The sequence below is a fragment of the Geotrypetes seraphini genome, chromosome 2, assembly GCF_902459505.1.
Source record: "Geotrypetes seraphini chromosome 2, aGeoSer1.1, whole genome shotgun sequence".
NCBI lineage: Eukaryota > Metazoa > Chordata > Amphibia > Gymnophiona > Dermophiidae > Geotrypetes > Geotrypetes seraphini.
The window spans coordinates 4,585,597-4,613,041 of NC_047085.1; the positions used below are offsets into that span (position 1 = coordinate 4,585,597).

Here is a 27,445-nt window from a genome sequence, read left to right on the forward strand (position 1 = left end):
GATGCTGAGACTATGGAAGTGCTTTTTGGACTATGAGAAACTTAGAAGTATTAGGAAATATTTGCAACAAAATCAATTTGGATTAGTAGTGCAAACACGAATATTAAGCAAATTAGATTAATGCAACATAGTTTATCTGGGAATTCCTAAGTATCTGCTTAAACGTTTGCAGCCAGTACAGAATTCAGCTGTTCGATTAATTTATAAATTAAGAAAATCAGATGCTTTTTGATATTGTATTAGAACTCTTGTTATTAGCCATTCAACAAGCTAAGGGGATACAGGGTATTCCTTATACAGATCGGGAATATAAAGTCTCTGCATATGCAGATGAGATATACTGCTTCATTTGAGAAATTCAGAAATTACCATTCCATGCTTGCTTGAGTTGACTGAGAAATTTGGAAAATTTTCAGGCTATAAGATAAATTGGAGTAAATCAGAAATTCTTCCACTTAATGTGCATTGTACAAAGGGCTTGTTTGACTCATTCTCTTTTATATGGAAGGAAGATGGATTAAAATATTTAGGAATTTGGATTAAAAATACGCTGGAGGACACAATGAAAGAGAATGAAAAATTTTTGTTAAAGAAGGTTACAGAAATGTGTGAGCCATGGAATCCTTTACATCTTTCTTGGTGGGGGAGAGTTCAAACAATCAAAATGATGATATTACCTGTGGCTTGTTATCAAATGAGTATGATACCAGGTTTTTTTTTCAAGGGTCCTTTTATAAAAAATTAAATCGTATTCTTACAAAATTTATTTGTCTGGGTAAAATGCCTAGTATCTTTATTTGGCTGGGTAAAATGCTTTAGTATCTTTACAAAAACCAATTACGGAGGGTGGAGTAAATTTTCCAAATTTTTATAGGTATCATCAAGCCTATATTTTACGCCAGGGTATGTATTGGATCCTCCCAGAGCTCATGGAAGATACTCCAGATTGGCTATGGTTGGAATGGCGACTCATGTTCCCTTTACGTTTATGTCATGTTCTCAGTATTAAGATGCCTAGAGTATATAAAGAGAACAGGTTATTAATAGATACATGGAAAACATTACGCTTTGTTAGTAATTTAACACCTATCCCAATTCATAAGTCAACAAATCAAACGATTTGGCTAAACTCCAAGATTCAAATTGGCGGATTTAAAGTCATTTGGAAGCATTGGATTATTGCAGGTATATGGATTTTAGGTGACGTTATTTCAAATGGTAAACTGCTTGATTTTTCGCAGTTGCAACATAAATATGGCCTTAACAAATCACAAAGTTTTTCAGATGGTTGCAACTGAAGCAGGCTATTCAGGAAGAGTTCCCATAATGGAAAAATCTTAATAATCAATATAGTTTGGAATTCTTACGCTTTCAGGCGGACTTCCTGAGACACCAGGCCGCACAGTGGTATAAATTGATATCTGGATATATGAATAAAAAACCAAAGACAGGACTTAGAGACATATGGAGCATCAAATTAATGCGTCTCAGTGGCCACAAATTTGGTCTTGGAGAATGAGATGTACAGTGTCCGCATCTTTGAGACAAACTTGGTTCTTTTTGTTGCATAGAGCATTTTGGACCCCAGTTTGATTACAAAAGTTAGATAGCTCTAAATCTAATAGATGCTGGCACTGTAATCTTGAAGTAGGGACTCTAAATCATTTATTATTTTATTGTCCCTTTGTTATAGCCTTTTGGAAATCAATTTGGCCCCAAATTAATTGGGTTTTTTTTTTGGAGAATCATGTGGCTTTATCCTATGATACGATTTTATTCGGTATGTCAATGAGAACAAATTTCATCAAAGAATAATAAACTTCTAATGATTATGACAGGAGTCGCCATACAACAGATTACAAGTAATTGGAAAAATTGGAATAGACTCAATTCTAACTTCTGGTGGAATTCGATATGTCATATAAGAACATAAGTGTAACAGGAACCAAGACGTCTCAATATATGAAAGTCAAATATGGATCTTAAATATAGGTATTAAGAAATAAAAGTTAATACAATTTTCACATACACTCAAATTTGTGTAATCTGACCAAGAGCCTTGGCTCCTATATCCGTGCCTCTGCTGGGTCAGACCTGAGGTCCATCATGCCCAGCAGTCCGCTCACGCGGCGGCCCATCAGGTCCAGGACCTGTATACTAGCCCTCTAACTATAAATCCCCTTTTCCTTCAGAAAATTGTCCAATCCCTTCTTGAACTTGTGAGCAGTCAGGCATTGGGCCTGCCAAGGTCCCAGTAAAGGCAGTCACGAAAGAGAATAGAAAATCCAGGAAGGGAGTTTGCAAGGTCTGCCCTAGCTCTGATCATGTTGATTTCCTGGCTAACCACCAGGGGGAGCCGGAAATTCCTAAGAAACAGGCAGGCAGGCAGTAGTTAGGTCACCACCAGAGGAGCCCAAGAGCTACCCAGTTCCCTGCTGACTCAGCTAGATTAGGGCGTGTCCCTAGAGGAGGGAGAGGTTTGCAGTCACCCAGGGAGGGAATTTTGAAGGCCGTTTGAAAGACTGTTGCAAGGCAAACCTTAGACTCTCTCCTTTTTCTCAGCAGTGCCATAAATGCTGCTGGAGGCTTGACTTTGAGAAACTGTGAATTGGAGAAACAGTACAGAGAACTATATTGAGTTTTCTTTTTCTTTTTCCAAATCTTTATTCATTTTAACAAATACATCAAGTGTACATTAAATAGAAAGCATCATAATACATTATCACTTGAAAATTCCATCACAATATGTATCTAAAAGATTTATATCCTACCCCCTCCCATAACCATACACAAATAATAAAATTCTTATGTATATTAATCATTTAAAATATGCAAATATATATATGCAAATCTCTATAACTCACCCCCCCTTTCTTCAATTATCTTTCTTCAATTATTAAGGAAAAAGAATAATAAATTAACATGAATTATTATAATAATTTATTATTGGCCCCCACACATCCTGAAATCTAGTAAAATGACCATTTTGTATTGCAATTAACCTTTCCATTTTGTACAGATGACACACTGAGTTCCACCAGAAGCTGTAATTTAGTCTAGAACAATTGTTCCAATTAAACGTTATTTATTGTATCCCCACACCTGTAAGGATCATCAGAAGCTTATTATTTGCTGCAGATATTTGGCTTTTAGTTCTCATACACATTCCAAATAGAACCGTATCATATCAAGTTTCAAGTTTCAAGTTTTATTAGGATTTTATATACCGCCTATCAAGGTTATCTAAGCGGTTTTTACAATCAGGTACTCAATTGACAATGCCACATGATTTTCCATTAAAAGATTAACTTGATCCCAGATTTTGAGTTTTCATAACAACCTGCTTTGAATGCAGGCTGCTGTAAGATTCAGGGATAATAATTACAGACCTGAGGTCAGATGATATTAAATCATCCAACTGACCCATATTAGTAACAAAATTCATGGAGAGTGATCAAAATCAAGTTTATAAAAATACTCAGAGATGTGGAACTCTGTAAGGGAGGCTTGAATACCTCCCTTGGGTGAAGAGTTCACCTTCCAGTTATTGTTGTTTTATAAAAACTTTGATCACTAACTCCACAGAATATTGCTTGATTCAGTCTCCAAAAACTTTCATAATAAAGATTTTTAACGTATTTGAGAATCACTGGCGGTTTTTGAATTAAACAACTGTTTTCCAGCAGAGAATCATTTTGATAGTCACGAGAGCAATTTTTCAACAGCATCTCATTAGGAACCTGTCTGAATTATACTACTCGGGTCCCCTGATGCAGGGAACGAAACGGGGCCACGTTGGGACCCCCAAGTCCTGCTTAAGCTAAGTGTTATTTCAGCACATAGTACAACAAACAGTGACTCTCAAATACGTTAAAAATCTTTATTATGAAAGTTTTTTGAGACTGAATCAAGCAATATTCTGTGGAGTTAGTGATCAAAGTTTTTATAAAACAACAATGACTGGAAGGTGAACTCTTCACCCAAGGGAGGTATTCAAGCCTCCCTTACAGAGTTCCACATCTCTGAGTATTTTTATAAACTTGATTTTTTTCTTTTTTTTTTTTTTATTGTTTTAAACTTTTTATTGGAAAAATGCACAAAAGCATACAAAATAGAAAACACACCAAAATCACAGGTACAGAGCAAACAGTTGAAACAGCACTCTTCGTAACAAGGCCAATCAAGAGCAAGAATACAAAACAGTACCAGGAGCTGAACCCCCTATTCTAACCCTCCCAAACCCCCCCCCCCCAACTCCCAAGCAGCAGACAATATCAACAGTGTAACGAAGCCCCTCCAAAGTGGATTAGAACATGGGGAACAAAATAACCAAAAAAAGAAGGTAGTAAGTAAAGTTGTTTAACCGTCTAGTCATCCAGTCGAGATATGGTTTCCACCGACGCATGAACACTCCCAATGTGTGTTGGCGTATTGCAGTCAACTGAGACATGCGAAATACGTAATCCATTTTGATAATCACCTGTGATTTAGATGGTATAATATCTTGGCACCAGGCTGCAGCCAAAACCAACCGTGCCGCAGTAACCAATGGGGCAATGAGAAAGGAAAATCTGGAAGGGATTCCCTGTGGCAATAAATTTAACAATGCACATCCCAGATCTTTCACCAGAATCACCCCACAAATGTCCGAGATAACCGAAAAAACCATATCCCAAAAGGGACCCACCTTTGGACATGCCCACCAAATATGTGCAAATGTTCCTGAGGCCCCACAGTTACGCCAACAAACATCCAGGAGAGCGGGATTAATCCTGTGCAGTCTTTCAGGCGTGTAATACCAACGATACAGCAGTTTGTAGCCATTTTCCACCATATTGCTAGCAATAGAAGGTTTAAGGAGAGATCGGAGAATACGTCGCCACTGTACAGAAGTAAAGGTTCGGCCCAGAAGACCTTCCCAATATGCAAAATAATGCCTAGGTGGAACATCATGTGAAAGAAGCAACCCATACAATCTAGAAATACATCCCCTCCCACTCGAGGCCCCCCACACCTTATTCCAAGCTTCCGAATCCAAGAGAAGATCTGGCAAGGCTCGCTGTTTGAGAAAATCAATCACCTGATTGTATTGCAACAAATCCGCTCCCCTTAAACCATATTCCTCCTGCATTTGAGAGGTCGGAATCAGGGTCCTATTCACCACAAACTGTCCCAAGGTAGACAACCCCCCTGCTTCCCAAGACTTAAAACGTGAATCAAAATGGCCAGGCAAAAACCCCTCTGCTATCCGCACTGGCGTTTGAGAAAAATATACCCTACCGGGGAACAGTTTCTCCCGAAACAACATCCATACTCGCAATATAACCCCTACCATCGGGTTTGCCTTACGAACCATCACCCGAAGCTTAGTCAAAGCATACCACGGTGCTGAGCGAAGAGAAATATCACCCAAAAACCAGGCATCCATTTGTACCCAAGTCCTATGGGGCTCCTGCTGCCAAGCCAATAAGTATCGCAACTGAGATGCCAAAAAATAATAATAAAAATTGGGAACCGCCATACCTCCCCTATCCCGTGGTTGATGCAACATATGACGATGAACCCGTGGAGGTCTCCGCTTCCAAATATACGAGAAAAGCATATGGTGTAAGTGATCAAAAAAGGCTCTGGGGAGAAAAATCAGCAGCGCTGTGAAAAAATAAAGGAAATGGGGCAAGACCATCATTTTAATCACGTGAACCCTCCCTAGTCAAGAGATAGATAGTTTTTCCCACCGATCCAAGTCTTCCCTCACCTGTTGCAATAAATGGGGATAATTAGCATCATATAAGGAAGATAAATTTGCCATGAGATGTATCCCCAGATACTTCAAGGAAGAAGTTGTCCATCGAAAGGGAAAACGGTGATGCAAATCCACACAGTCCCGTTCCCCAATGTTGAGATTAAGAATCTCCGATTTAGCCATGTTCACCCGAAGGCCAGATACCCGTCCATATTCGGCCAAGGCCGTCACTGTCCCCTGGAGGGACTCCCCTGGATTGCGAAGCGTAAGGAGAATATCATCCGCAAAAAGAAGTATTTTCTGTTCTTGACCTCCACTAACAATACCCTCAATATTAGTACACTCTCGCACTCTCTGTGCGAACGGTTCCATAGCCAGCACAAAGAGGAGAGGTGACAGAGCACACCCCTGTCTCGTACCTCTAGCGAGCTCAAATTCAGCACAATATGCACCATTCACCTTGAGAGAGGCTAAAGGCCTAACATATAAAGAGCGAACCCAATCCAGATATTCCCATAGCTGATAACGTCCGGAACAGAAAAGGCCAAGAGACCCTATCAAAAGCCTTCTCTGCGTCTATTCCCAAAATCAGAGCGGGATCCTTCCGTGCTGTCGCTGAATTAATAATATGAAACACCCTGCGAAGATTATCAAATGTCTGTCGACCTTGAACAAAGCCCGCCTGATCATCCTGTACCAATTCACCCAAATAACGCTATAGACGGCGAGCCAGCACGCCCGTAAAGATTTTATAATCCGTTCCAAGTAATGATATAGGACGATACGACGCTCTATCTATGGGGTCCTTTCCAGGTTTCAACAGTAACGTCACCCCAGCCAATCTCCACGACCAGGGCAATGCCTCTCCCCCTTTCAGACTATTAAAGAGTTCCGTAAGTGGCTTGACCAAAAGTGAGCTAAAACATTTATAAAATTTATTGGAAAAACCGTCCAAACCAGGCGCCTTTCCCAACGGCAAAGCCTTAATAACTAGGAGCGTTTCCTCCTCCTCTATAGGCCTAGATAACCAATTCGCCTGTTCCAAAGAGAGTTTAGAAAGCGACACTTGAGCCAAATAATCATTCATCTCCCGGTCCGGAACCAAATCCTCCTCCCTATACAACTCAGTAAAGTATTGTGTCGGGAAATCCCCAATATCGCCCCTTTAATTGAAAGATAAAATTTTGATGACGCTGTTTACGAAGCTTATGAGCTAAAAGGCGCCCTGCCTTATTACCCGATTCAAAATACCTTTGCTTCAAAAGTTCAAGTCGTTGCGAAATATCCTTCAACTCCAACTCCTGGAGAGTCCCCTTCACCTGCCGAATCTGACTCAGCACATCACCATTCCCCTCATTTCTCTTATGTTGTGCCTCCAAATTCCGTAACTGTGCCCTAAGATCACACTCTTGTTGAAGTCTCTCCTTCCTACGAAATGCTGCCAAGGATATAATCCTACCCCTCATGACACATTTAAGTCCCTCCCAGAACATGACTGGAGAAATTCCTTCCGTAAGATTAAACTGAATATATTCTTTAAGGTTATCCACGAGCTGCGATACATTAACCGGATCCAGCAGGAGTCCTTCATTCATATGCCAATAGTGTTTACCATGCGTCCCTGCCTTACGCAACACCGAAAACCATACTGGGGAATGATCAGACCACACCCAAGACGCCATGTCCGCCTCATCCACCCGCAGTAATATATCCGCAGAGACCCCCCAGAAATCAATCCTTGAGTAGGAATTATGCACCTCAGAAAAATAAGAATAATCCCGCTCTCCAGGATTGCGATGACGCTAAGGATCAGTTAGTCCCCAGTGAGTGAATAGATCCTTTAAATTTTTCCGATCCTGATGACCATACGACACCCCACCTGCAGAATTGTCCAAAGATGGGTCCCATGTTAAATTAAAATCCCCCCCCCAGCACCACATGACCCTCTACCAAATCCTGCATCACCCGTCCCAAAGTGTCAAAAAAAGAGCCTTGCTCCTTATTAGGAGCGTATATATTAACACAAGTATAAAGTTCCTTCTGAATAGTGACCTTTACAATAATATAACGCCCCAATTTATCCCGAACCACTTTATGCACCACTGGGGCCAATTCCTGTGCAATAAAAATTCCCACCCCATTTTTTCTTCCTGCTACAGAATTAGAGGCCAAATACACATGTGGGTATTTCTTGTGATGGAGATAATGTTCATGCGTCGGTCGGAAATGTGTTTCCTGTATAAAGCCCACTCCCACCTTCAGACGAACTGCTTCCTTAAACAATAATTGACGCTTCCTGGGGATATTTAATCCCCTCACATTAAAAGACATCCAGCGTACCATGGTAAAACTCAATTAAGTAAAGCAGCTGATATATCATCAAAGACTCCCCCATACTCAAACAAAAAACCCATGTCCCCATTATCCACTGTTGATACAATTGGTGAAATACAACATCTGAAATCCCTTCCCCCTCCCCTCCATGAATCCCACCCAATCCCAACTCCACACCCAACCCTCCCCCCTCCCCCCAAAATCCACACCAGTGAAGAACTTCCAACATACCCCCCTCCCCTCCTCACCCAGCTGCCCACAAAGATCCTTACTATCATTCAGAATCCCCCCTCCTCACCCAGCTGCCCACAAAGACCCTTACTATCATTCAGAATCCCCCCCAATCTCTCAGATACTCCCCATGCAAGCAAGGGCAACCACACACCAACACTCAAACTCAGCTAAATGAAGGCAAACACCAACCCTCCAAATAACCCACAGTATATCCTCCCCTAAGCCTAGGGTGAACCTAATTGGATCACTAAAAAGTGATACCCCACCATAGAAAGATAACCCTTAATCACGCAAAACATGTCAAGTGGGTAAAGTCACTGCAGCCACATCAGAGTGGCGCTGAAGGCGCTGGCCACTCTTTTCTCGGCGCCATCGGGACTGACTCACGCTTCCACTCCGCTGAGGTAGAGCTACTGCTGGGCGAGCTTCCTCTGCCGACCACAATGCAGCTTGTTGTAGCAATAGCTTAGCCTCCTCAGGGGTCGTGACCTTATGGACTTGATTTTGCAGAGGAAAAGTTAATCCAAACGGATAATTCCATTTATACCTTATTTGATGTGCCATTAAACACTTGGTAACATCCCGAAAGTCCCTCCGCTTCCTGAGTGTAAGGGCAGACATATCGGCATACAATTCCACTTTAGCTCCTTCCCAGTCAATATGCCCCACTCTCCGTGCCGCCGCTAGTACCTGTTCCTTTAAAGGAAACCTGTGAAAACAGGTGATGAGATCTTGCGGACGATTCAGAAGAGTAGTCCCCACAGCCCGATGCACTCTCTCAAACTCCATAGTAGGGGGGGTCGCTGTAGGATCATCAAGTTGTAAAAATTTTTCACAAATAGCTCGCATGATATCCTCCATCTTTAGTGAGCCACCACGCTCCGGCACACCCCGGGCCCGCAAGTTGTTACGACGGGCCCTGTTTTCCATATCACCAGCCTTCAATAAAAGCTCCTCATACTTATCCTCCAGGCCCTTGCAATGTTGTTGAAGATGTAAGATATCACCATCATGATCGATGACTCGCTCTTCAAAATCATTTAATTTTTGTCCCATATCCACCACCGTCTGCTGCAAAGCTGGGACATCTGAATGCAACTCCTTCTGCATTACCATCATCGTATTTTTGAGGTCAGCGAACCAACCTTGCAGTTCCACTCGGGACACAGGCAAGTCCACCTCAGGGGACCCCGTAGGCGAGCCAGAACGCCGCTCTCCCTGCATAGGCAGCGGCTCGCTACACGTGCGAGACGTGCAGGCCGCATCCCCAGGCGTCGTTGATTGAAATGCAAACGTGCGCAAATCAGTCTGCAATTTTTTTGCCGCCGCAGTCATCTCCGTGCCGCTACTCACAATCGGGTGGGCTAGCACTGCCCAAAGCAGGTCGCAGATACGCCAATATTAGCTAATTATAGCTGGGTGAAGAGGAGCTCGTTTCTCACACCGCCATCACACGGATGACATCACCGGAAGTCCGATCTTATAAACTTGATTTTGATCACTCTCCATGAATTTTGTTACTAGAAACATAGAAACATAGAAAGATGACGGCAGAAAAGGGCTACAGCCCATCAAGTCTGCCCACTCTACTGACCCACCCCATTAAGTCTTAGTGCTGATGACTTAGTTCCTTAGCTCGACCTTCGTAGGGATCCCACGTGGATGTCCCATTTATTCTTAAAGTCGAGCACGCTGGTGGCCTTGATCACCTGCACCGGAAGTTTGTTCCAATGATCCACCACCCTTTCTGTGAAGAAGTACTTCCTGGTGTCACCACTAAATTTCCCTCCTCTGAGTTTAAGCGGGTGCCCCCTTGTGACCGAGAGTCCCTTGGGAACGAATATGTCGTCTTCCAGCTCAACACGACCTGTGATGTATTTAAATGTCTCAATCATATCACCCCTTTCCCTGCGTTCCTCTAGAGTATAGAGCTGCAATTTGCCCAGTCTTTCTTCGTATGAGAGACCCTTGAGTCCGGAGACCATTCTAGTGGCCATCTGCTGGACCAACTCGGCTCGAAGCACATCTTTACAGTAATGTGGCCTCCAGAATTGCACACAGTATTCCAGATGAGGTCTCACCATAGCTCTGTAAAGTGGCATTATGACTTCAGGTTTGCGGCTGACGAAGCTTCTCTTGATACATCCCATCATTTGCCTTGCCTTGGATGAGGCCTTCTCTACTTGTTTGGCAGCCTTCATGTCTGCACTGATGATTACTCCTAAGTCCCGTTCTTCTGAAGTCCTAGCTAGTGCTTCTCCATTCAAGGTGTATGTTCTGCATGGATTTTTGCTGCCGAGATGCATGACCTTACACTTCTTAGCGTTGAAGCCCAGCTGCCATGTCGAGGACCAGTTTTCCAACGTGATCAGATCCTGCATCATACTATCCTTGAGGTTGCTTTCACTTACTATATTACACAGTTTGGCGGCGTCGGCGAACAGTGCTACTTTGAATATGTTGAAAAGGGATGGTCCCAGGACTGATCCCTGCGGCACTCCGCTAGTCACCTCCGATGTCTCAGAGAGGGTGCCGTTGACCACCACCCTCTGAAGTCTTCCACTCAGCCAATCATTGACCAATGCAGTTAGTTAGTTTCTCACCCAACCCTATCGATTTCATCTTGTTTAATAGTCTACGGTGCAGGACACTGTCAAAAGCTTTACTGAAATCCAAGTACCGAGTCTAGTTTTCCTGTCACCCAGTCAAAGAAGCTGATGAGATTGGATTGGCATGACCTGCCCCTAGTGAATCCATGTTGACAGGGATCCCTCAGATTTCCCTCATCCAATATCGTGTCTAATTTGCCTTTAACTAGAGTTTCCATGAGTTTACACACTATTGATGTGAGACTCACTGGCCTGTAATTCGCAGCCTCTGCTCTGCAACCCTTTTTGTGCAGAGGAATAACGTTGGCTGTTTTCCAGTCCAGGGGGACTCTCCCTGTACTTAGGGAGAGATTGAAGAGCATGGCTAACGGTTTCGCCAGAACATCGCATAGCTCTCTGAGCACTCTTGGATGCAAATTGTCCGGTCCCATGGCTTTGTTCACCTTGAGTCTTGACAGTTCTCTGTAAACATCAGCTGGTGTGAATTCAAAATTCTGAAATGGGTCTTCCATGCTTTGCTTTGCTTCCAGCCGTGGCCCGTGCCCTGGTGCCTCGCAGGTGAAGACTGAACAGAAGTAATCATTCAGCAGTTTGGCCTTATCGGAATCTGTTTCCACATAGTTCCCTTCTGGCGTTCTAAGGCGTACTATCCTGTTTGCGTTCTTTTTTCTGTCGCTAATGTACCTGAAGAAGGATTTGTCCCCTTTCTTAATGTTCTTCGCTAGAGTTTCTTCCATTCGAAGTTTGGCCTCCCTGACTGCTGTTTTGACCGCTGCAGACTTTGTCCTGTATTCAATGTTTGCTTCTTTTTCCCCCGTGCGTTTGTATACGAGAAATGCTCTTTTCTTCTCTTTGACGAGGTACAAGACCTCAACAGTGAACCATTGGGGTTTCTTTTTTCTTTGCTGTTTGGTTACCGATTTTTATGTAGCGTTTAGTTGCCTCATGAAGGGTCGATTTCAAGGTTGACCACATAGTTTCCACATTATCAGTTACTTCTTGAACCTGCAGCGTCTGATGGATGAAATCTCCCATGCGTGCAAAGTCAGTGTCTCAGAAATTGAGTACTCTTGTTTTTGTTTGTGACCTAGGGAAGCCCTTCTTAAGGTTAAACCATACCATGTTATGGTCACTAGTGGCTAGTGGGCTCTAGTACCATTTGTTTGAGCCTTACTCCCTTCATGGACGTTAATATCCTCCTGCTATCACAAGTTGTCGCTGAGAGTGTGTTCCAAGTTTCAAGTTTCAAGTTTAATTTTATTTGATGTATCGCTTATTACAAACTAAGCGATTAACAAAGTATAACAATCATCGTTGAATTATATATTATTGAACACTAAAGGGGTAAAATAACAGTATTATAATATTTCTTTAACTAAAAGGAATTTGACACACAAAACAATATTGACAAACTATGACACATATGGAATGAACATGAGGACTTAAAGTTACAAAAATATTTTCCCTAAAAAGGGAGAAAGAGAGGTCTGAAAGGGGAGGGAAAAAACATTAGGGAGGGGTTGAAGGTTCTCAGATAGAAATTGGCAATGAAGTGAGTTTAGAGGTCAAAAGAAATTTTAAAAAGAAATGATTTTAAATTAGTTTTGAATTGGTTTAAATTCTTATTTTTTCTGATATATAAAGGAAGAGAATTCCAAGTAAGAGGAGCCACTACAGAGAAAATATCGTGGCGTTTTGTCCCTACTATTTTTAGAGAGGGAACCATTAATAGTTCTTGGGATTCAGAACGTAAAGAGCGATTTGAAGAATGGGGAATTAATAAACGATCTATGAATTGTGGTTCATTAGAATTTAGTGTTTTGAAAGTCAATAGAGCTATTTTATAAGTTATTCGGTTATTTATGGGCAGCCAATGTGATTTGATTAGCAGAGGTGTTACGTGGTCATATTTTTTACCATTATGAATTATTTTGATTGCTATGTTCTGAATAATTTGTAAACGTTTTTTTTCTTTTTGAGTAATATTTTGTAGCAGAGAGTTACAGTAATCTAGTTTTGCTATAACAAGAGAGTGCATTAGAATATTTAAGGATTGTGGTTCTAAATATTTTGTCATTGAACGGATTAAACGAAGACAATAAAGACAGCATTTAACAATGTTGTTGACATGTTCTTGATAAGTAAACTTGTCATCTATGATTACACCTAAAATTTTGAGTGAAGTCACTGTTTCAATTATTAAATCATCTATCATGAAAGGAGAAGATAATTGTATTCCCTGTTTTGAAGGAAAAAGGAGGACCTTTGTTTTTGGTATATTAAGAGCGAGTTTGTTGTAGGTGAGCCATTCTTTAATTTTGACTAATTTTTGGTTGACTTGAGCTATTTCAATAGGGTTTTCTAGGTTACATGGATGTAATAATTGTATGTCTTCCGCATAAGCATATGCGGAGAAGCCTATAGACTGGCTAAGACTAAGTAAAGGTGAGAGAAAGATGTTGAAGAGTAAGGGGGAAAGAATTGAACCCTGAGTCTACATCAGGCATGTTGAAGTCTCCTAACAGAACGACGTCCCCCCGTAAGGTGATATTCTCAATGTCTTCAATTAATTCTGCATCCTTGTCCTCCGATTGCCTTGGAGGTCTGTATACCACACCAAGGTACAGGCATTTTTCTCTGCCTCTGGCCAGGTTTACCCAGATGGATTCCCCAGTATACTTGACATCCGTGATCCTGGTTGTCTTGATGTTCTCTTTGATGTAAAGTGCTACCCCTCCTCCTAACTTACCCTCTCTGTCTTGTCGAAGCAGGTTGTATCCTGGTATAGTTATATCCCACCCATGAGAGTCTGTGAACCATGTTTCGGATATTGCTACCACGTCCAGGTCTGCATTAACTATTTCTGTTTCTAGTTCTAGAAATTTATTCCCTAGGCTCTGTGAGTTAACATACATAGCTCTCCACTCTTTCTGTTTACTAAGCTCCTGTAGTGAGCCATCCATTTGAATTAAAGTGTCACCTAGTGATTCTTTTGCAATAAGGGTACTTACCTTAGACTTAGAAGCGGAGTTTTGGTTCGCCCCATCAGGATTGTTACTTACTGCTCTGGTGTAAAAGTGGGTACCCACCCCCGACTTACCTAGTTTAAAGCCCTTCGAAGTAGGCGGGCTAGCCTGTGTCCGAAGACATTCTTACCTCTGTTGGTCAGGTGGAGTCCGTCTGGTCCCTGTAGTCCCTGTAGTGCCTCTCCGTGATTCAGGAATCCGAAGTTCATTTCCCGGCACCATCGTTGTAGCCACTCATTCGTCTTCAGGATACGTTCATCCCTGTCCCTTCCTCTGCCCCTAACAGGAAGAATTGAAGAGAATACTACCTATGCTTCTGTCTGCTTTAGCCTCTTTCCCAGAGCTCCGAAGTCTCTAGCTATGTCCTCCAGGGTGTTCTTGGCAGTGTCGTTCGTCCCGATGTGGATGAGCAGCATGGGGAAGTGGTCCTGGGGCCTGAGAAGTCTATCAAGACAGGTGGTCACATCTCGTATTCTGGCTCCGGGCAGACAGCAGACCTCCCTCGACTGCATATCCGGTCTGCATATTGGTCCCTCGGTGCCCCTCAACGTGGAGTCCCCAATGGCTATCACTCTACGCCTCTTTTGGGGGTGTCGATCCATTGTCCCTGGAGATGGAGATGTGTGTTGATCCTGTTCCATGTCCACAACGGTAGTCTCTTCCTGCAAGACCTGGAATCTGTTCTTCAGGTTCAGATGCGGAGTCGATGTGGAGCTGCCCTGGTGAGAGAAAGAGTGAGAAGGTGAAGAGATTGTAAATGGGGGGGGGGGGGGGGATCTCCTACGTTTACCTGTGGAGGAGGTCACTAACTGCCAGGAGTCAGTGTCTCCATCCATCTCCTGAACAGCAACAGTTGAATGTGGGTCAGTTGAATGATTTGATTGAATGCAGGCTGGGCAAGCTCTAAGGAGAGCCATGACTCGGGCGCAGTTTTGACTGAGTATAAGAGAAAGAGAAAGTTTGAACTTTGGCTGGATTGTTTATTCTTCTTTCTTTTGAATTTTACGTTGACTGGATTTTTGCATTGAACATTATTGAATTGATTCTGAGCATCCTGACCTTTTTACTTAAGCAACATTTGTGTAATTTTGTTTTTTTTTTTAGTTCCCATTTTCTGTGTCAGTCCAATCCTGCAGGGTGACTCCAGGCCGGGTCACACGCTGGTGTTATTTCTATGTCCAGCCACAGAGAGTGCTGTAGAGTCTGGTCTGGGACTGCAGTGTGGCGACAAACTCCAATACGTACCCTGTCCTAGCATTCCCTCTGAAAGCGCGTTGCAGGTGTCCACCACCCGTTGGGTGAAGAAGAACTTCCTAGCATTGGTTCTGAATCTGTCCCCTTTCAATTTTTCCAAAAGCCATCTCGTTCTTGTAGTTGTCAAAAGTTTGAAGAAGCTGTCCCTCTCCACTTTCTCTATGCCCTTCGTGATCTTATAAGTCTCTATCATATCCCCTCTAAGTCTCCGCTTCTCCAGTGAAAAAATCCCCAGTCTCTCTAATCTTTCAGCGTATGAAAGGTTTTCCATACCTTTTATCAAACGCGTCGCTCTCTTCTGAACCCTCTCAAGTATCATCATATCCTTCTTTAGGTACGGCGACCAATATTGGACGCAGTACTCCAGATGCGGGCGCACCATCGCCCGATACAATGGCAGGATAACTTCTTTCATTCTGCTTGTAATACCCTTGGAGAGAACAATAGCTGTGCAAAAAGGGAATTTTAATAAATTTAAAGAGATATGGGGACCATTAACAAAATATTGCAATGATTAGATACCATTTTACATTATAGATACAATTTAAGGTAGAAGGGATGGGAGGGGGGAATTTGAATTTATTTAATGTTTAGATTACTAGGAAAGATATCATATAAATAATATTTGAATGAATGTAAGACTGGAAGGGTGGGAGGGATGGGATAAAAAAATTTTATCTATTAGTATCATAAATGATAGAATTTCAAATGATGTACTCATTGACAAATGTTTTATATATATGTATTTGTTGTAAGATGAAAAATGAATAAAGATTTATAAAAAAAAAAAAAAGAAAATCAGATAGAATTACACTTTGTTATGTAGCTTTACACTGGTTTCCAACAGAGGCTAGCATCCTGTTTAAGTTACACTGTTGGTATGTAAAACATTATATGGCTTGACCCCACAATATATGAACAATGTAATTGGCAGGCCATTGATTTGGCAATATTATAATGTTTGGAATATTTTAACATTACAATTCCCCAGTTGAAAGGGGAAAGATTGTTTTCTCTCTTCTTTCCTTCTGTATGGTCATTCATTCTTGCCAATTCAAATAGTATTTATAGTCATTCTTACCATGTTTAAAAAAGCACTTAAAATTTTTTTGTTCCAGAAATTTAATCTTTGTAATTTAATAATGGGATAATTTCTTGTTGTTTATTTATATCCTAGTTTAATTAATCTAGTTTTTTGTATGTAATGCACTATGAACTACCGTATATACTTGAATATAAACTAAGATTTTTGGGTCAATAAAAGTCCCAAACATGGGAGTCTCGGTTTATATTTGAGTCATCCAGCTGTGCAACCCCTCTGCCCCTTCTTCCAGACCTGTTGCAGGCCTCCCCAGAGCCTGCCGTGAGCCGGGACATGAGTGAACCCTCCTGTGTCCTGTGCTAGCCAGTTCCATATCACACTACCTCCCTCCCACACCTGAAAAGGCCTACCTTGCATGCCCTGTTGGTCCAGTGGTGAACCTTAGATATCTTCCTACGCTTCTGCCCCATGCAGAGCTGCTAAAGGAAATGGCTTCCACAAGTTCCTGCAGTCTTGCGAGGTTGCTGCAGAAACTCACGACAGCCATTTCCTTTAGCAGCTCTGAATGGGGCAGAGTGTAGGAGGTTTGCTCCTACCCCGGTTCACCGCTGGACTGCCAGGGTGTGCAAGGTAAGCTTTCTCAGGTGTGGGAGGTGGGGTGGTATGGAGTTAGCTAGGACAGGACATGGGAGGGGTTGCTCCTATCCTGACTCAGTGCTGGACCACCAGAGCTCAAGGCAGGCCTGGAGAAGGTCTGCAATGGGTTTGGGAGGGAGCGGGGGGTGCAGAGCTGGCTGGGACAGGACAAGGAGGGGATTGCTCCTGTCCTGAATCACCACTGGACCACCAATACCTATACTTGAATATAAACCCTTGGTTTATATTAGAGTCAACCTTCAGAACATACGCAGGTGAGGCTAGTCTCTGTTAGGACACTGGTCTTTCACCTAAGGGCTGCCGCGTGAGCGGATTGCTGGGCACGATTGGATCACTGGTCTGACCCAGCAGCGGCAATTTTTATGCTACCCCCCCTTTTTTTGGGGAGGGGGAAGAAAAGAGGTTGCCTCGGTTTATATTCAGATTGGTTTATATTCAAGTATATACGGTATTTTTTGGCAATAGCGTAATATAAACAACTTAACTGTAACATTATATAACACAGAAAACTTTCTGCAGGAAACTCAAGGAACACAAAAGAACAGAAGTGGTATCGTGCTGATCTGGGCACTGAGATGCTTTCCATGCATGATCTATTCTCATATTTTGAGCGAGCGTGGTACAACTATCTTTACAGTGAGACCATGTCCCCTGAAACAGTCATTGTGTTGAAACATGGCTATGTTGGGTCAGTTAATAAAGGACTTCTATTTGGACTTGTGATTACATCTCTGATTTTGGCCAACTCTGCTCTTTTGTGTTCCTTTGTCACATATACCTGTCTTTGAATACTGCTGTTATCCCAGGACAAGCAGGCAGATATTCTCATGTATGGGTGACATCATTGACCGTGCCCCGGTATGGACCACTTTAAAAGTGCATCGCCACTTCAAGACTTTAGAAAGTTTGCGATAGCCCACACCACGCATGCATGAGTGCTTTCCTGCCCGACGTAGGCGAGTGGTCCCTCAGTTTCTTAGTTTCCGCGGAGCTAAGAAGATGCGTTTTTCAATGGCCGTTGAAACTTTTTTCCTTTGCTGCCTTCCTGCTCTCGAGGATTTGTGACTTTCAGTCACATTTCTTTTTTGTTTTCTTTATTTTTCCTTTAATGAGTAAAAAAAAATCATAACATTTTTTGTTTTTCCCTCTCGCGGGTTCGGCCTGGCGGGGCCTCTTCGACCATCTTGGCCTCCGATTTTGATCTATCCGGGGCTGTTTTTCTGTCGATGTCACACCCACAGATGGGTTTTAAAAAGTGTGGATGCTGTGCTCGGCCCATTTCAGGAGCTGACCCGCATCGCTGGTGCCTCCAGTGCTTGGGGCCTGAGCAACAGCTGGAAACTTGCTCCTGTTTTTCTTCTCTTCAAAAAAGAACCTTGAAGAACCATCTCATATAGCAAAAGCTACTTTTTGGTGTCGCAATGGAGGGAGACTCGACACCATTACCGAAGGCGCTGGCTAAGGTGACTGCAAGATTCGACGTCGACAAACCCATCGCCGGTGTTGTAGCCTTCTGTGGGTAAGCTGGCTAAGGAGCCTTCCCCCCACCCCGTCTGGGCCTCAGGTCAAAGTAACGGTGAGTCAAGTCCTGCCGACCTCGAAAAAGCCCAGAAAGTACTCTGCTATGATCTCGGTGAGTGCCTCGACATCGGCCTCCTCATTACCGAAGTGTAGAGACGCACCAAGGGTACCGGCAAAAAAGCCAGCGGTACCGATGCTTACCCTTAAGCAAAAGATAGACAGTTTGCTTAAGGAAGAACTGGGTGAGCATTTTAAAATGCTGGTGCTGACTCGTGTCGACATCGACTCCCCCAGTGCAGCTCCGGTCTGAGCCATCGACACTGGTAGCACCTGCAGTAGTCTCCATCGGTGCACACACTTTCCATCAAGGACTCAGCACCATTGACTCAGCGATGCCATTCCTCCTTGACGCAGACATCAGCTGAGTTGACTCCAGTGCGGTCTCGCAACGCATTGCAAAAACTTAAACTTAAACACCTCGAGCCTTTGACACTGAGTACTCAGCACTAGTGCTGCCCAATTCACAATTCGAATCGATTCACCGATTTGAATCAGGTGAATCGATTCGAATCGATTCAATTTTTTTAAAAATTGGCCTCCCGATTCAATGGTCGACCCTTCCTCTGTGCCTTCCTAAAGCAGGAGCTGCAGCGCTGCCTCTTGTTGGCCATCCGCTGCTGCTCCTGCTTGAAGGGGGAGGGTAGGTCAGAAAGGCCTCCCCCAGCTTGCCCATTCTTACCTCCTTTATACTAATATGGCAGCTTGCAGGCTCGCTGGTGTTATAGTGATCCCTGAAGCTGCCAGTAGTCCTCAAAGGCACGTTCTTTCTGCTACGTCCTGCCCCTGCTCTGACGTCTGAGGCAGGATTGCTGCAGAGAGAACGTGCCACTGAGGACCACAGGCAGCTGCAGGGATTGCTATAATACCAGCGAGCCTTCAAGCTGCCCTGTTAGCGTTAAGGAGATAAGAGCGGAGAAGGTGCAGGCTGCAGGGGGAGTAGGCTTTCGCGGCGGGAGCAGAGGGGAGCAGGCATTCGTTTGCGGAGGGGGGAGCAGGCCTTCGGCGGGGAGGAGGAGAAAATGTGCCTTTGCGACGGGGGTGGGGGGGGGGGAGCAGGCCTTGTGGAGAGAGCAGGCCTTCGCGTGGGGAGGAAGAGAGAAAGTGCCTTCCTGTGGGGAGCAGGCCTTCATGGGGGGACCAGGTCTTCGTGGCAGGGAGCAGGCCTTCAGGGCTGGGAGGCAGGCCTGTGCAGAGGGAGGAGGAGGAAGAGTTCCTTTGGCGGTGGGGAGGCAGGCCTGTGCAGAGGGAGGAGGAGGAAGGAGTAAGAGAGGGGAGAAGAGATGCCAGACCTGGGGTGAAGTGAAGGGAAGAGAGAGTCCAAAAAGAGGGGGAGGAAAGCAGGAGAGATGCTGGACTAATGGAGAGAGGGAGAGAGAAATGCAAGACCACAAGGGGAAGGGTACAAGAGAGACAGATATCTCCAATGTAGGTGGGCAAGGTGCGAGATGGCAGTTGCGATAGTAGAAGAAACCTGGGGAAGGGATACAGGAGGTAAGGAAGAGAGAAAGAAGAAGCTGGATATGAGGAGAGATAAGATGCTGGGCATGGAGGGAGCATAGGAACAGGGACACAGAAGAGAGATGCTGGATGAAAGGGTAGATGAGAAAAGGAGAGATGGTGGGTCTGTGGATGGTGGGGTCCATCGCTGCAGCTGCGGGGGGATGGAAATGAAAAAAAGGAAAGATGCCAGACCTCCGGGGGTGGAAAGGGAAACAGAAGGGGAAGACAGAGATGGAAGATAGATGGTTAGCACGAAGAAAGAAGGAGAGCCTGATCAGAAGCCAACCAGACCAACATGGGACCAACAAGATTTGAAAAATGACCAGACAACAAAAGGTAGGAAAAATAATTTTATTTTTTGTTTTGTGATTACAATACGTCAGATTTGAAATGTGTATCCTTCCAGAGCTGGTGTTGGACCGCAAACGTGAGCTAGGAATTAATAGAGAGAGGAAAAGTATTTTTTGTTTATTTTGTTTACACCATGGGACCAGTGTGAGTAGGAGAGGGCAAAGAGGCTAAAATCGAATCGAAAAAACAATTCAATAGGCTGAATTGAATCAAAATTTTTTTTCCTGAATCTGGCAGCACTACTCGGCATGACTCCCATCTATAAATGATTCAGATCTGTGGGGGGACTTTGAGCAGGATCCTCTTCTCTCTGAGGCTGAAGGCTCTTCAGATGATGACTTTCCTCAGCATTCATACCAGGAGGCTCCTGTTTTCTCTCAGAAGTCATCTTTCTCTAAGTTTCTTCGTGAGATGTCAGAGACTTTGTCTATCCCTCTTAAAGCTGATTCCAAATAAAGCTGATTCCAAATGTTCAAAGCAGTTCCTAGAAGCGCTAGATTATGATCAACCACCCAAGGAACTACTCAAGCTTCCCCTTCATGATATCTTAAGGGAAACTTTACAAAAATCTGGAGACGCCACTTACCATTCCTGTTGCTCTTCGTAAGTTGGATTCTTTATATAGTGTGGTCCCTATTCCTGGGTTTGACAAGCCCCAACTTCCACACGAGTCTCTTCTTGAAGAAATCCTCGGGGGCTAGTGTGTATGCTTCTGTACCTCCTGGCAGAGAGGGCAAGACCATGGATCAGTTTGGCAAGCGCTTATACCAAATTGCCATGTTGGCCAACTGGTCTGGCAACTATAATTTCCATTTTTCTTTCTACCTTAAGCATTTAATTAAACAAGGTTCCACTTTTCAGAAATACATTCCAGAACGTAAACTTCCTGCTTTTCAGCATCATGTTTCTGACCTGTTCCAGCTCAGAAAACACATGGTCCATTCCACATACAATACATTTGAACTTACTTTGCGTGCTGGGGCACTGTCAGTAGTCATGAGACGTCTGGCTTGGCTTCGTGTTTCTGAGCTGGATGTAAACCACCAAGACAGGCTTGCAAATGCTCCTTGTCTAGGAGATTAACTTTTTGGTCCCTCCTTGGACAGGGCTACTCAAAAGTTGTCAGCTCATGAGATCAGATAGGACACCCTGGTCAAATCTAAGAAGAAGCCTCCACCTTCTCGTCCTTTCTGGCCAGCTTCTTCTTACCAGAGAAGGTTTGCTGCTAAGCCTGCACCTCTTCCTAAATCTCAACCTAGGAGGCAGAAACAGCAACCACATCAGCAACAAGGGGAGAAGAATTCCCTAGCAGACAACCTCAGCAGAATTCTTCAGCCTCACGAATGGACTCTCAACTCTAACTCTTCAATCTGTCTTTGCTCAGTGGGGCATTCCACAAGTGGATTTGTTTTCGGCTCCTCACAATCAACAGTTGCCCCAGTTTTGCTCCAGGCTTTACTCTCCTCTCTGTCTGGAAGCTGACGCCTTTCTTCTGGATTGGACGGGCCTGTTTCTATATGCATTCCCTCCAATTCCTCTCATTTTGAGGACTCTGTTCAAACTCAAACAAGAGCAAGCCACCATGATCCTCATTGCTCCAAGGTGGCCAAGGCAGCATTGGTTTTCCCTTCTACTTCAACTCAGCTCCAGGGAACTGATACTCCTACCAGTTTTTCCTTCTCTGCTCACTCAGCGACAGGCGTCACTTCTATATCCCAATTTGCAATCATTACACTTGACAGCTTGGTTTCTCTTGGGCTGAATTCTTCTGCATTACATCTCTCTCAGCCTGTTTGACATATTATTGACGCCTCCAGGAAACCAGCCACTCAGCAATGTTATCAATAAAAGTGGTCTAGGTTTTCTTCATTATCAAGACCCAACTTCCTTGGCAGTAGAATTGGTCTTGGATTATCTCCTTCATCTGTCTGACTCTTGGTCTCAAATCTACATCTATCAGAGTCCATCTCAGTGCTATTACAGCTTTTCATATGGAAGTTCGGGGAAAACCTCTTACTGCTCATCCTGTGGTCTCTAGATTCATGAAAGGACTTTTCAATGTTAAGCCGCCTCTCAAGCCTCTGCCTGTCATCTGGGTCCTTTCCAGTTTGATAAAGCCACCATTTGAACCAATGGCCACAGCTCATCTCAGGTTTCTCACTTGGAAAGTTGTCTTCCTTATTGCTCTCACCTCTGCCAGGAGGGTCAGTGGCAGATCCACCCTTCACTGTCTTTCACCATGATGGTGGTTCTATGCACACATCCAAAGTTTCTTCCGAAAGTTGTCACTGAATTTCATCTTTAATCAGTCAGTTGTTCTACCAGTGTTTTTTCCTAAGCCTTATTCTCATTCAGGAGAAACAAATTTGCATACTTTGGACTGTAAATGTGCTTTGGCCTATTACAGCGACAGGACAAATCCTCATCATACTTCTCCCCAACTCTTCATCTCAGTTGATCCAAACAAGTTGGGCATCCTGTTGCCAAGAGAACGATTTCCAACTGGCTGGCTGCCTGCATCTCTTTCTTTTATGTTCAGACTGGACTGGCACTGGAGAGTTGTGTTACAGCCCACAAAATTAGAACTATGGCAGCTTTCCTCAGATCTACTCTCATTGAGGAAATCTGTAAAGCTGCCACCTGGTCCTCAGTTCATACATTCACTTATCACTATTATCTAGAGTCCTTCTCCAGATGGGATGGTCACTTAGGCTAATCTGTATTACAAAATTTATTTTCTTAAAGGCCAACACTCCCACCATCCCATTCTTGTTAGCTTGGAGGTCACCCATCAGTGAGAATATGCTGCCTGCTTGTCCTGGGATAAAGCACAGTTACTTACCGTAACAGGTGTTATCCAGGGACAGCAGGCAGATATTCTTACAACCCACCCACCTACCCGGGTTGGCTTCATAGCTGGCTTATTTTAACTGAGGGACCGCGCAACTACGGGCGGGAAGGCGCGCATGAGTGGTGCGGGTTATCGCAAACTTTCTAAAGTCTTAAAGTGGCAATGCACTTTTAAAGTGGTCCGTACTGGGGCTCTGTCAGTGACATCACCCATACATGAGAATATCTGCCTGCTGTCCCTGGATAACACCTGTTACGGTAAGTAACTGCTTTCTGCTCCTACTGTGTTCTCTCTTCCGAGTCTGGTATTTTTTTTCATTTGTATTTTATCATTTTTCCTAGCATCCAATATATTTGTGTTGGCTGCTTTGCATACAGAGAGACGACTTGCATCGGTAAGCTCAATTTCTATAATAACTAGGGATAGGCGATTGTTTGAAACAAATCTCATTCGCTGATGATAATGGACACTATCAGGAAAGTTTGCACAAAGGACATTTTATTTCCAGTAATGCACTCATGTGCATAATGGTTTGCACAATCATATAACTAGCACTCTTATAGATAGTAATAGGGGTTATTCCATATAGTATCAGAGTACAGGGATAGTCTCTTATATTATCCCGTATATTATAACACCCATCCAGAATTTAACGATCCTCAGAAACACCACTTTGTGTTCAATACAATTTCATTACACAAAGCTTAATGTGTTGTATCGTCATAGGATCCAAGGTTTTAAATAGATATTATTAAATAAATATATTTTTTATCTGTATACATATTTTTTATTTGTATTTTTTATCTTTAAATATAAGTGCTATTCATACATTCATCAAATGTCATTATTAATATAATAAGTCTTGGCTATTGCTTAGCTTTTCTCTGTGATCTGTGGTCTAGGTCGGGGACATTTAATTCACCAATATGTTTCGCATAATTGCTTTCTCAAGGTGAAGTCCCTCATAGACAAGTCGCCTTCCTTATAGACCACTCTCTCCTAGAAGAGAGTGGCCTATAAGGAAGGAGACTTGTCCTAGAAGAGAGTGGCCTATAAGGAAGGCGACTTGTCTATGAAGGACTTCACATTGAGAGAGCAATTATGTGAAACATGTTGGTGCATTAAATATCCCCAATCTAGACCACAGATCACAGAGAAAAGCTAAGTGACAGCTAAGACTTATTATATTAAGAATAAGATTTGATGAACATATGAATAGCACTTATATTTAAAGATAAACACAAATAAAAAATATATATAGATAAAAAATATATTTATTTAATAATATCTATTTAAACCTTGGATCCTATGACGATACAGCACATAAAGCTTTGTGTAATGAAATTGTATTGAACACAAAGTGGTGTTTCTGAGGATCGTTAAATTCTGGATGGGTGTTATAATATACGGGATAATGGTTTGCACATACATACACTATTGAAGGAGAATGTGTGTATTTTTTAAGAGTGCACACTGGGGGGGAAATTCTGTATAAGAAGCCGGTCTCAGCAGCTGCCTAAGAAGCAGCTGAGAATCGCAGACTGGCATTCTATACAGAATCTCATCTGCCCTAACGGACAGGTGCCTAACCCTGCCTAACCTGTCACAGGCACCGGTTAGAGAATCACGTTGCAATCAGCTGATTGTGCAAGGGAAATCCTCCCTGCCGCGATCATCTGAGTGGCTGTGGCAGGGACACCCCATGCCTGTCCGTGAATTCCCCATGCCCTCCTGCCAGAATGACATCTAACTCCAGACATTCCCCTCGCCCCCCCCCCCCCAAGCTTCTAGACCTCACACTGCAAAGCCCTCCTCCTCCCCCTGGTACCTCTTTGTAAAAGTCTGGCCAGAGGGAGAGAGCTTATACCTTCCAGCTGGCAGGCCCACCACACCACACTTGTATTCCGCTGCCTCCGCCCTTTTTGGGCATTCCTTCTTCAATTGTGGAACTCTTGAGCTTCTTGTTGTTTGCCTCACAGGAAATGGGTCATTTCTGAATTGAGCTGTTTCACCACTCACCATTGCTGCTTTTCTTCATTGGATGAAGTTTTTGTGAGCTTACTCTAAACTAAATATTCTTCTTGTGCAGGGTGTTTTCCCCGAGAGTCTGGGTATATTCCTCTATACTTTGAACCTCGGCACAATCCTTTGTGCTCCAGTTCTTGTTGTGTTCATGGTTACCTCCATTACTCCAGGTAAGTAACATACTGCTGTACATACATTTCACATATATTCTTAAAAGTGTTCAAGTCTGGATTCTCTCCACTTGCCTCTGACACTGAGAAGATTACTCTATCATCTTTTGCCTCTGTGCTAAATGAGATATATATTTAAAGAGATGTAGCAATATTTGGTAAAAACATGATGAACTGCTACGGGGCTTGATGGACCATTGGTCTAACCCAGTATGGCTATTCTTAAGTTCTTATGTAAAACACTCTTTAGTAGTTCTAACAGAGTAGACACTAAGGCCCGGATTCTATAAACGGCGGCCTGATTGTAGGCGGTGGTAGGCGATTGTAGGTCTGTTGAAGTTCTAGCTAAGGTCTCACCATTCAAGGTGTAAGTTCTGCACGGATTTCTGCTGCCAATTCATTTGTTTTTAACTTGTAGTTCAGTGTATCGCAAACTGTGTGCCACGGCACACTACTGTGCATTTTGAGATTTTAAGTGTGCCGTGGCTGACTTCTACCGGGACTCTTGTCTTTGATGTGTATCTTCCGGGCCTCCTGCCTTCGACTTCTCTCCACACCCCTGGATCAGCAGCGGCAGCTCTGTGTGGTTTTAACTTCAGCACACAGCTGCCGCTAGCAGTAGTTTATCTGCGGTTTCATCAGGCAGTCTCCGGGCCTTTACTAGGCCCGAGTCGGGCTGGCCTAGCAAATGACCCAAGGCTGCCTGATGAAACCGCAGCTAAACTGCTAGCGGCAGCTGTGTGCCAAAGTTAAAACCACACAGTGAGCTGCTGCTAGCCTAGATAGAGAAGAGGTATGCTGGACAGGGAAAAAGGGAAAGGAGAAGGGGTACTGCTGGATAGGAGGAGAAGGAGGGAAGGGGTACTGCTGGATGGGGGGAGGTAAAAGGAAGGGAGACAAGGTGCTGCTGGACATGGCAAAAAGGGAGGGAAAGGAAAGGTGCTACACACTGGAGTGAGATGGTGCATGGGGAGAGAGCATGTTGGATTGGGGGATGGGAAGGAGGGATGCCACTCGAGGGAAGAGGCAAGGACAGAGAGAGAAAGCTTGCAGGAGGGAGAAAGTGTTGGACTCATGGAGAGGGCGAGATGGATGGGGAAGACAGAAAGGAGGGAAGAAGAAATATTACACTTTGGGGAAGGGGGAGAGGGCAGAGAGTTAAAAGTTGGACTCATGGAGGGAGAGAGAAAGAGGGAGATGTTGGTTGGGGGAAGGAAGGAAGACCAGAGGAGAAGCATGCAGGAGGAAGAGAGAAAAATGTTGGATTAGTAGAAAGGAGGGAGAAATGTTGGACTGGAAAGGGGGCCAGAAAGGAGGAAGGAAAGGGAGATGGACTGTAGGGGGCAGAAAGGAGGAAGGAAAAAAGAAATGTTACACAGGGGATGGGGGAGGAGAGATGACTAAAGAAAGGGAGAGATACCAGACCAGGAAATAAACGGGAAGGAGGGTAGCCTGGTAGCGCTATAGAAATAATAATAGTAGTAGTAGTAGAGAGAGATGCCAGATTATGGGAAGGAGAGGAGAGAGATGTCAGACTGGGAAAGGGGGAAAAGGAGAGAGATGTCAGACCACGGGGGGGGGGGGGGGGAGAGAGATGTCAGACCATGGAAATAGGGAGGGAGGGAAGGAGAGGGAGATGGGAAGGTAAGACATGGAAAAGTAGATTTTGAGAACGTGAACGTGAACTCGCAGGCCTTGAGCATGCTCAGATGCTCAAGGCCCAGCAGACGAGAAGGCCGATTTTCAATAGTGCCCAGATGAGGGTAAGAAGCGGCGGGGGGGTGCCCAATTGTGTTGGGGGGTGCCTAATCGTGGCGGGGGGGTTGGATCGTGGCGGGGGGGGGGCGGATCGTGGCGGGGGGTGCCCAATCGTGTCGGGGGGGGTGCCCAATCGTGGCGGGGGGGGGGGGTTGGATCGTGGCAGGGGGTGCCCAATTGTGTCTGGGGGGTCGGATCGTGGCGGGGGGTGCCGGTTCGAGGAAGGGGGGGTGCCGGATCGCAGGGGGGGTGCCGGATTGCGAGGGGGGGGTGCTCGTAAATCGAGCCATGCTCGGTTTCCGAGGTACTG

General features: G+C 44.1%; 1 protein-coding gene across 1 annotated transcript in view; it reads left to right on the forward strand.

The window, feature by feature from the left end:
- DGAT1 (diacylglycerol O-acyltransferase 1) overlaps positions 1-27,445 on the forward strand; it is a 286,769-nt gene that overhangs the window by 80,010 nt on the left and 179,314 nt on the right. Inside the window, exons 5-6 of the mRNA XM_033933026.1 lie at positions 23,524-23,576; positions 25,272-25,377. Coding sequence (XP_033788917.1) covers positions 23,524-23,576; positions 25,272-25,377 — 159 coding nt within the window. The remainder of the gene's footprint in view (positions 1-23,523; positions 23,577-25,271; positions 25,378-27,445) is intronic.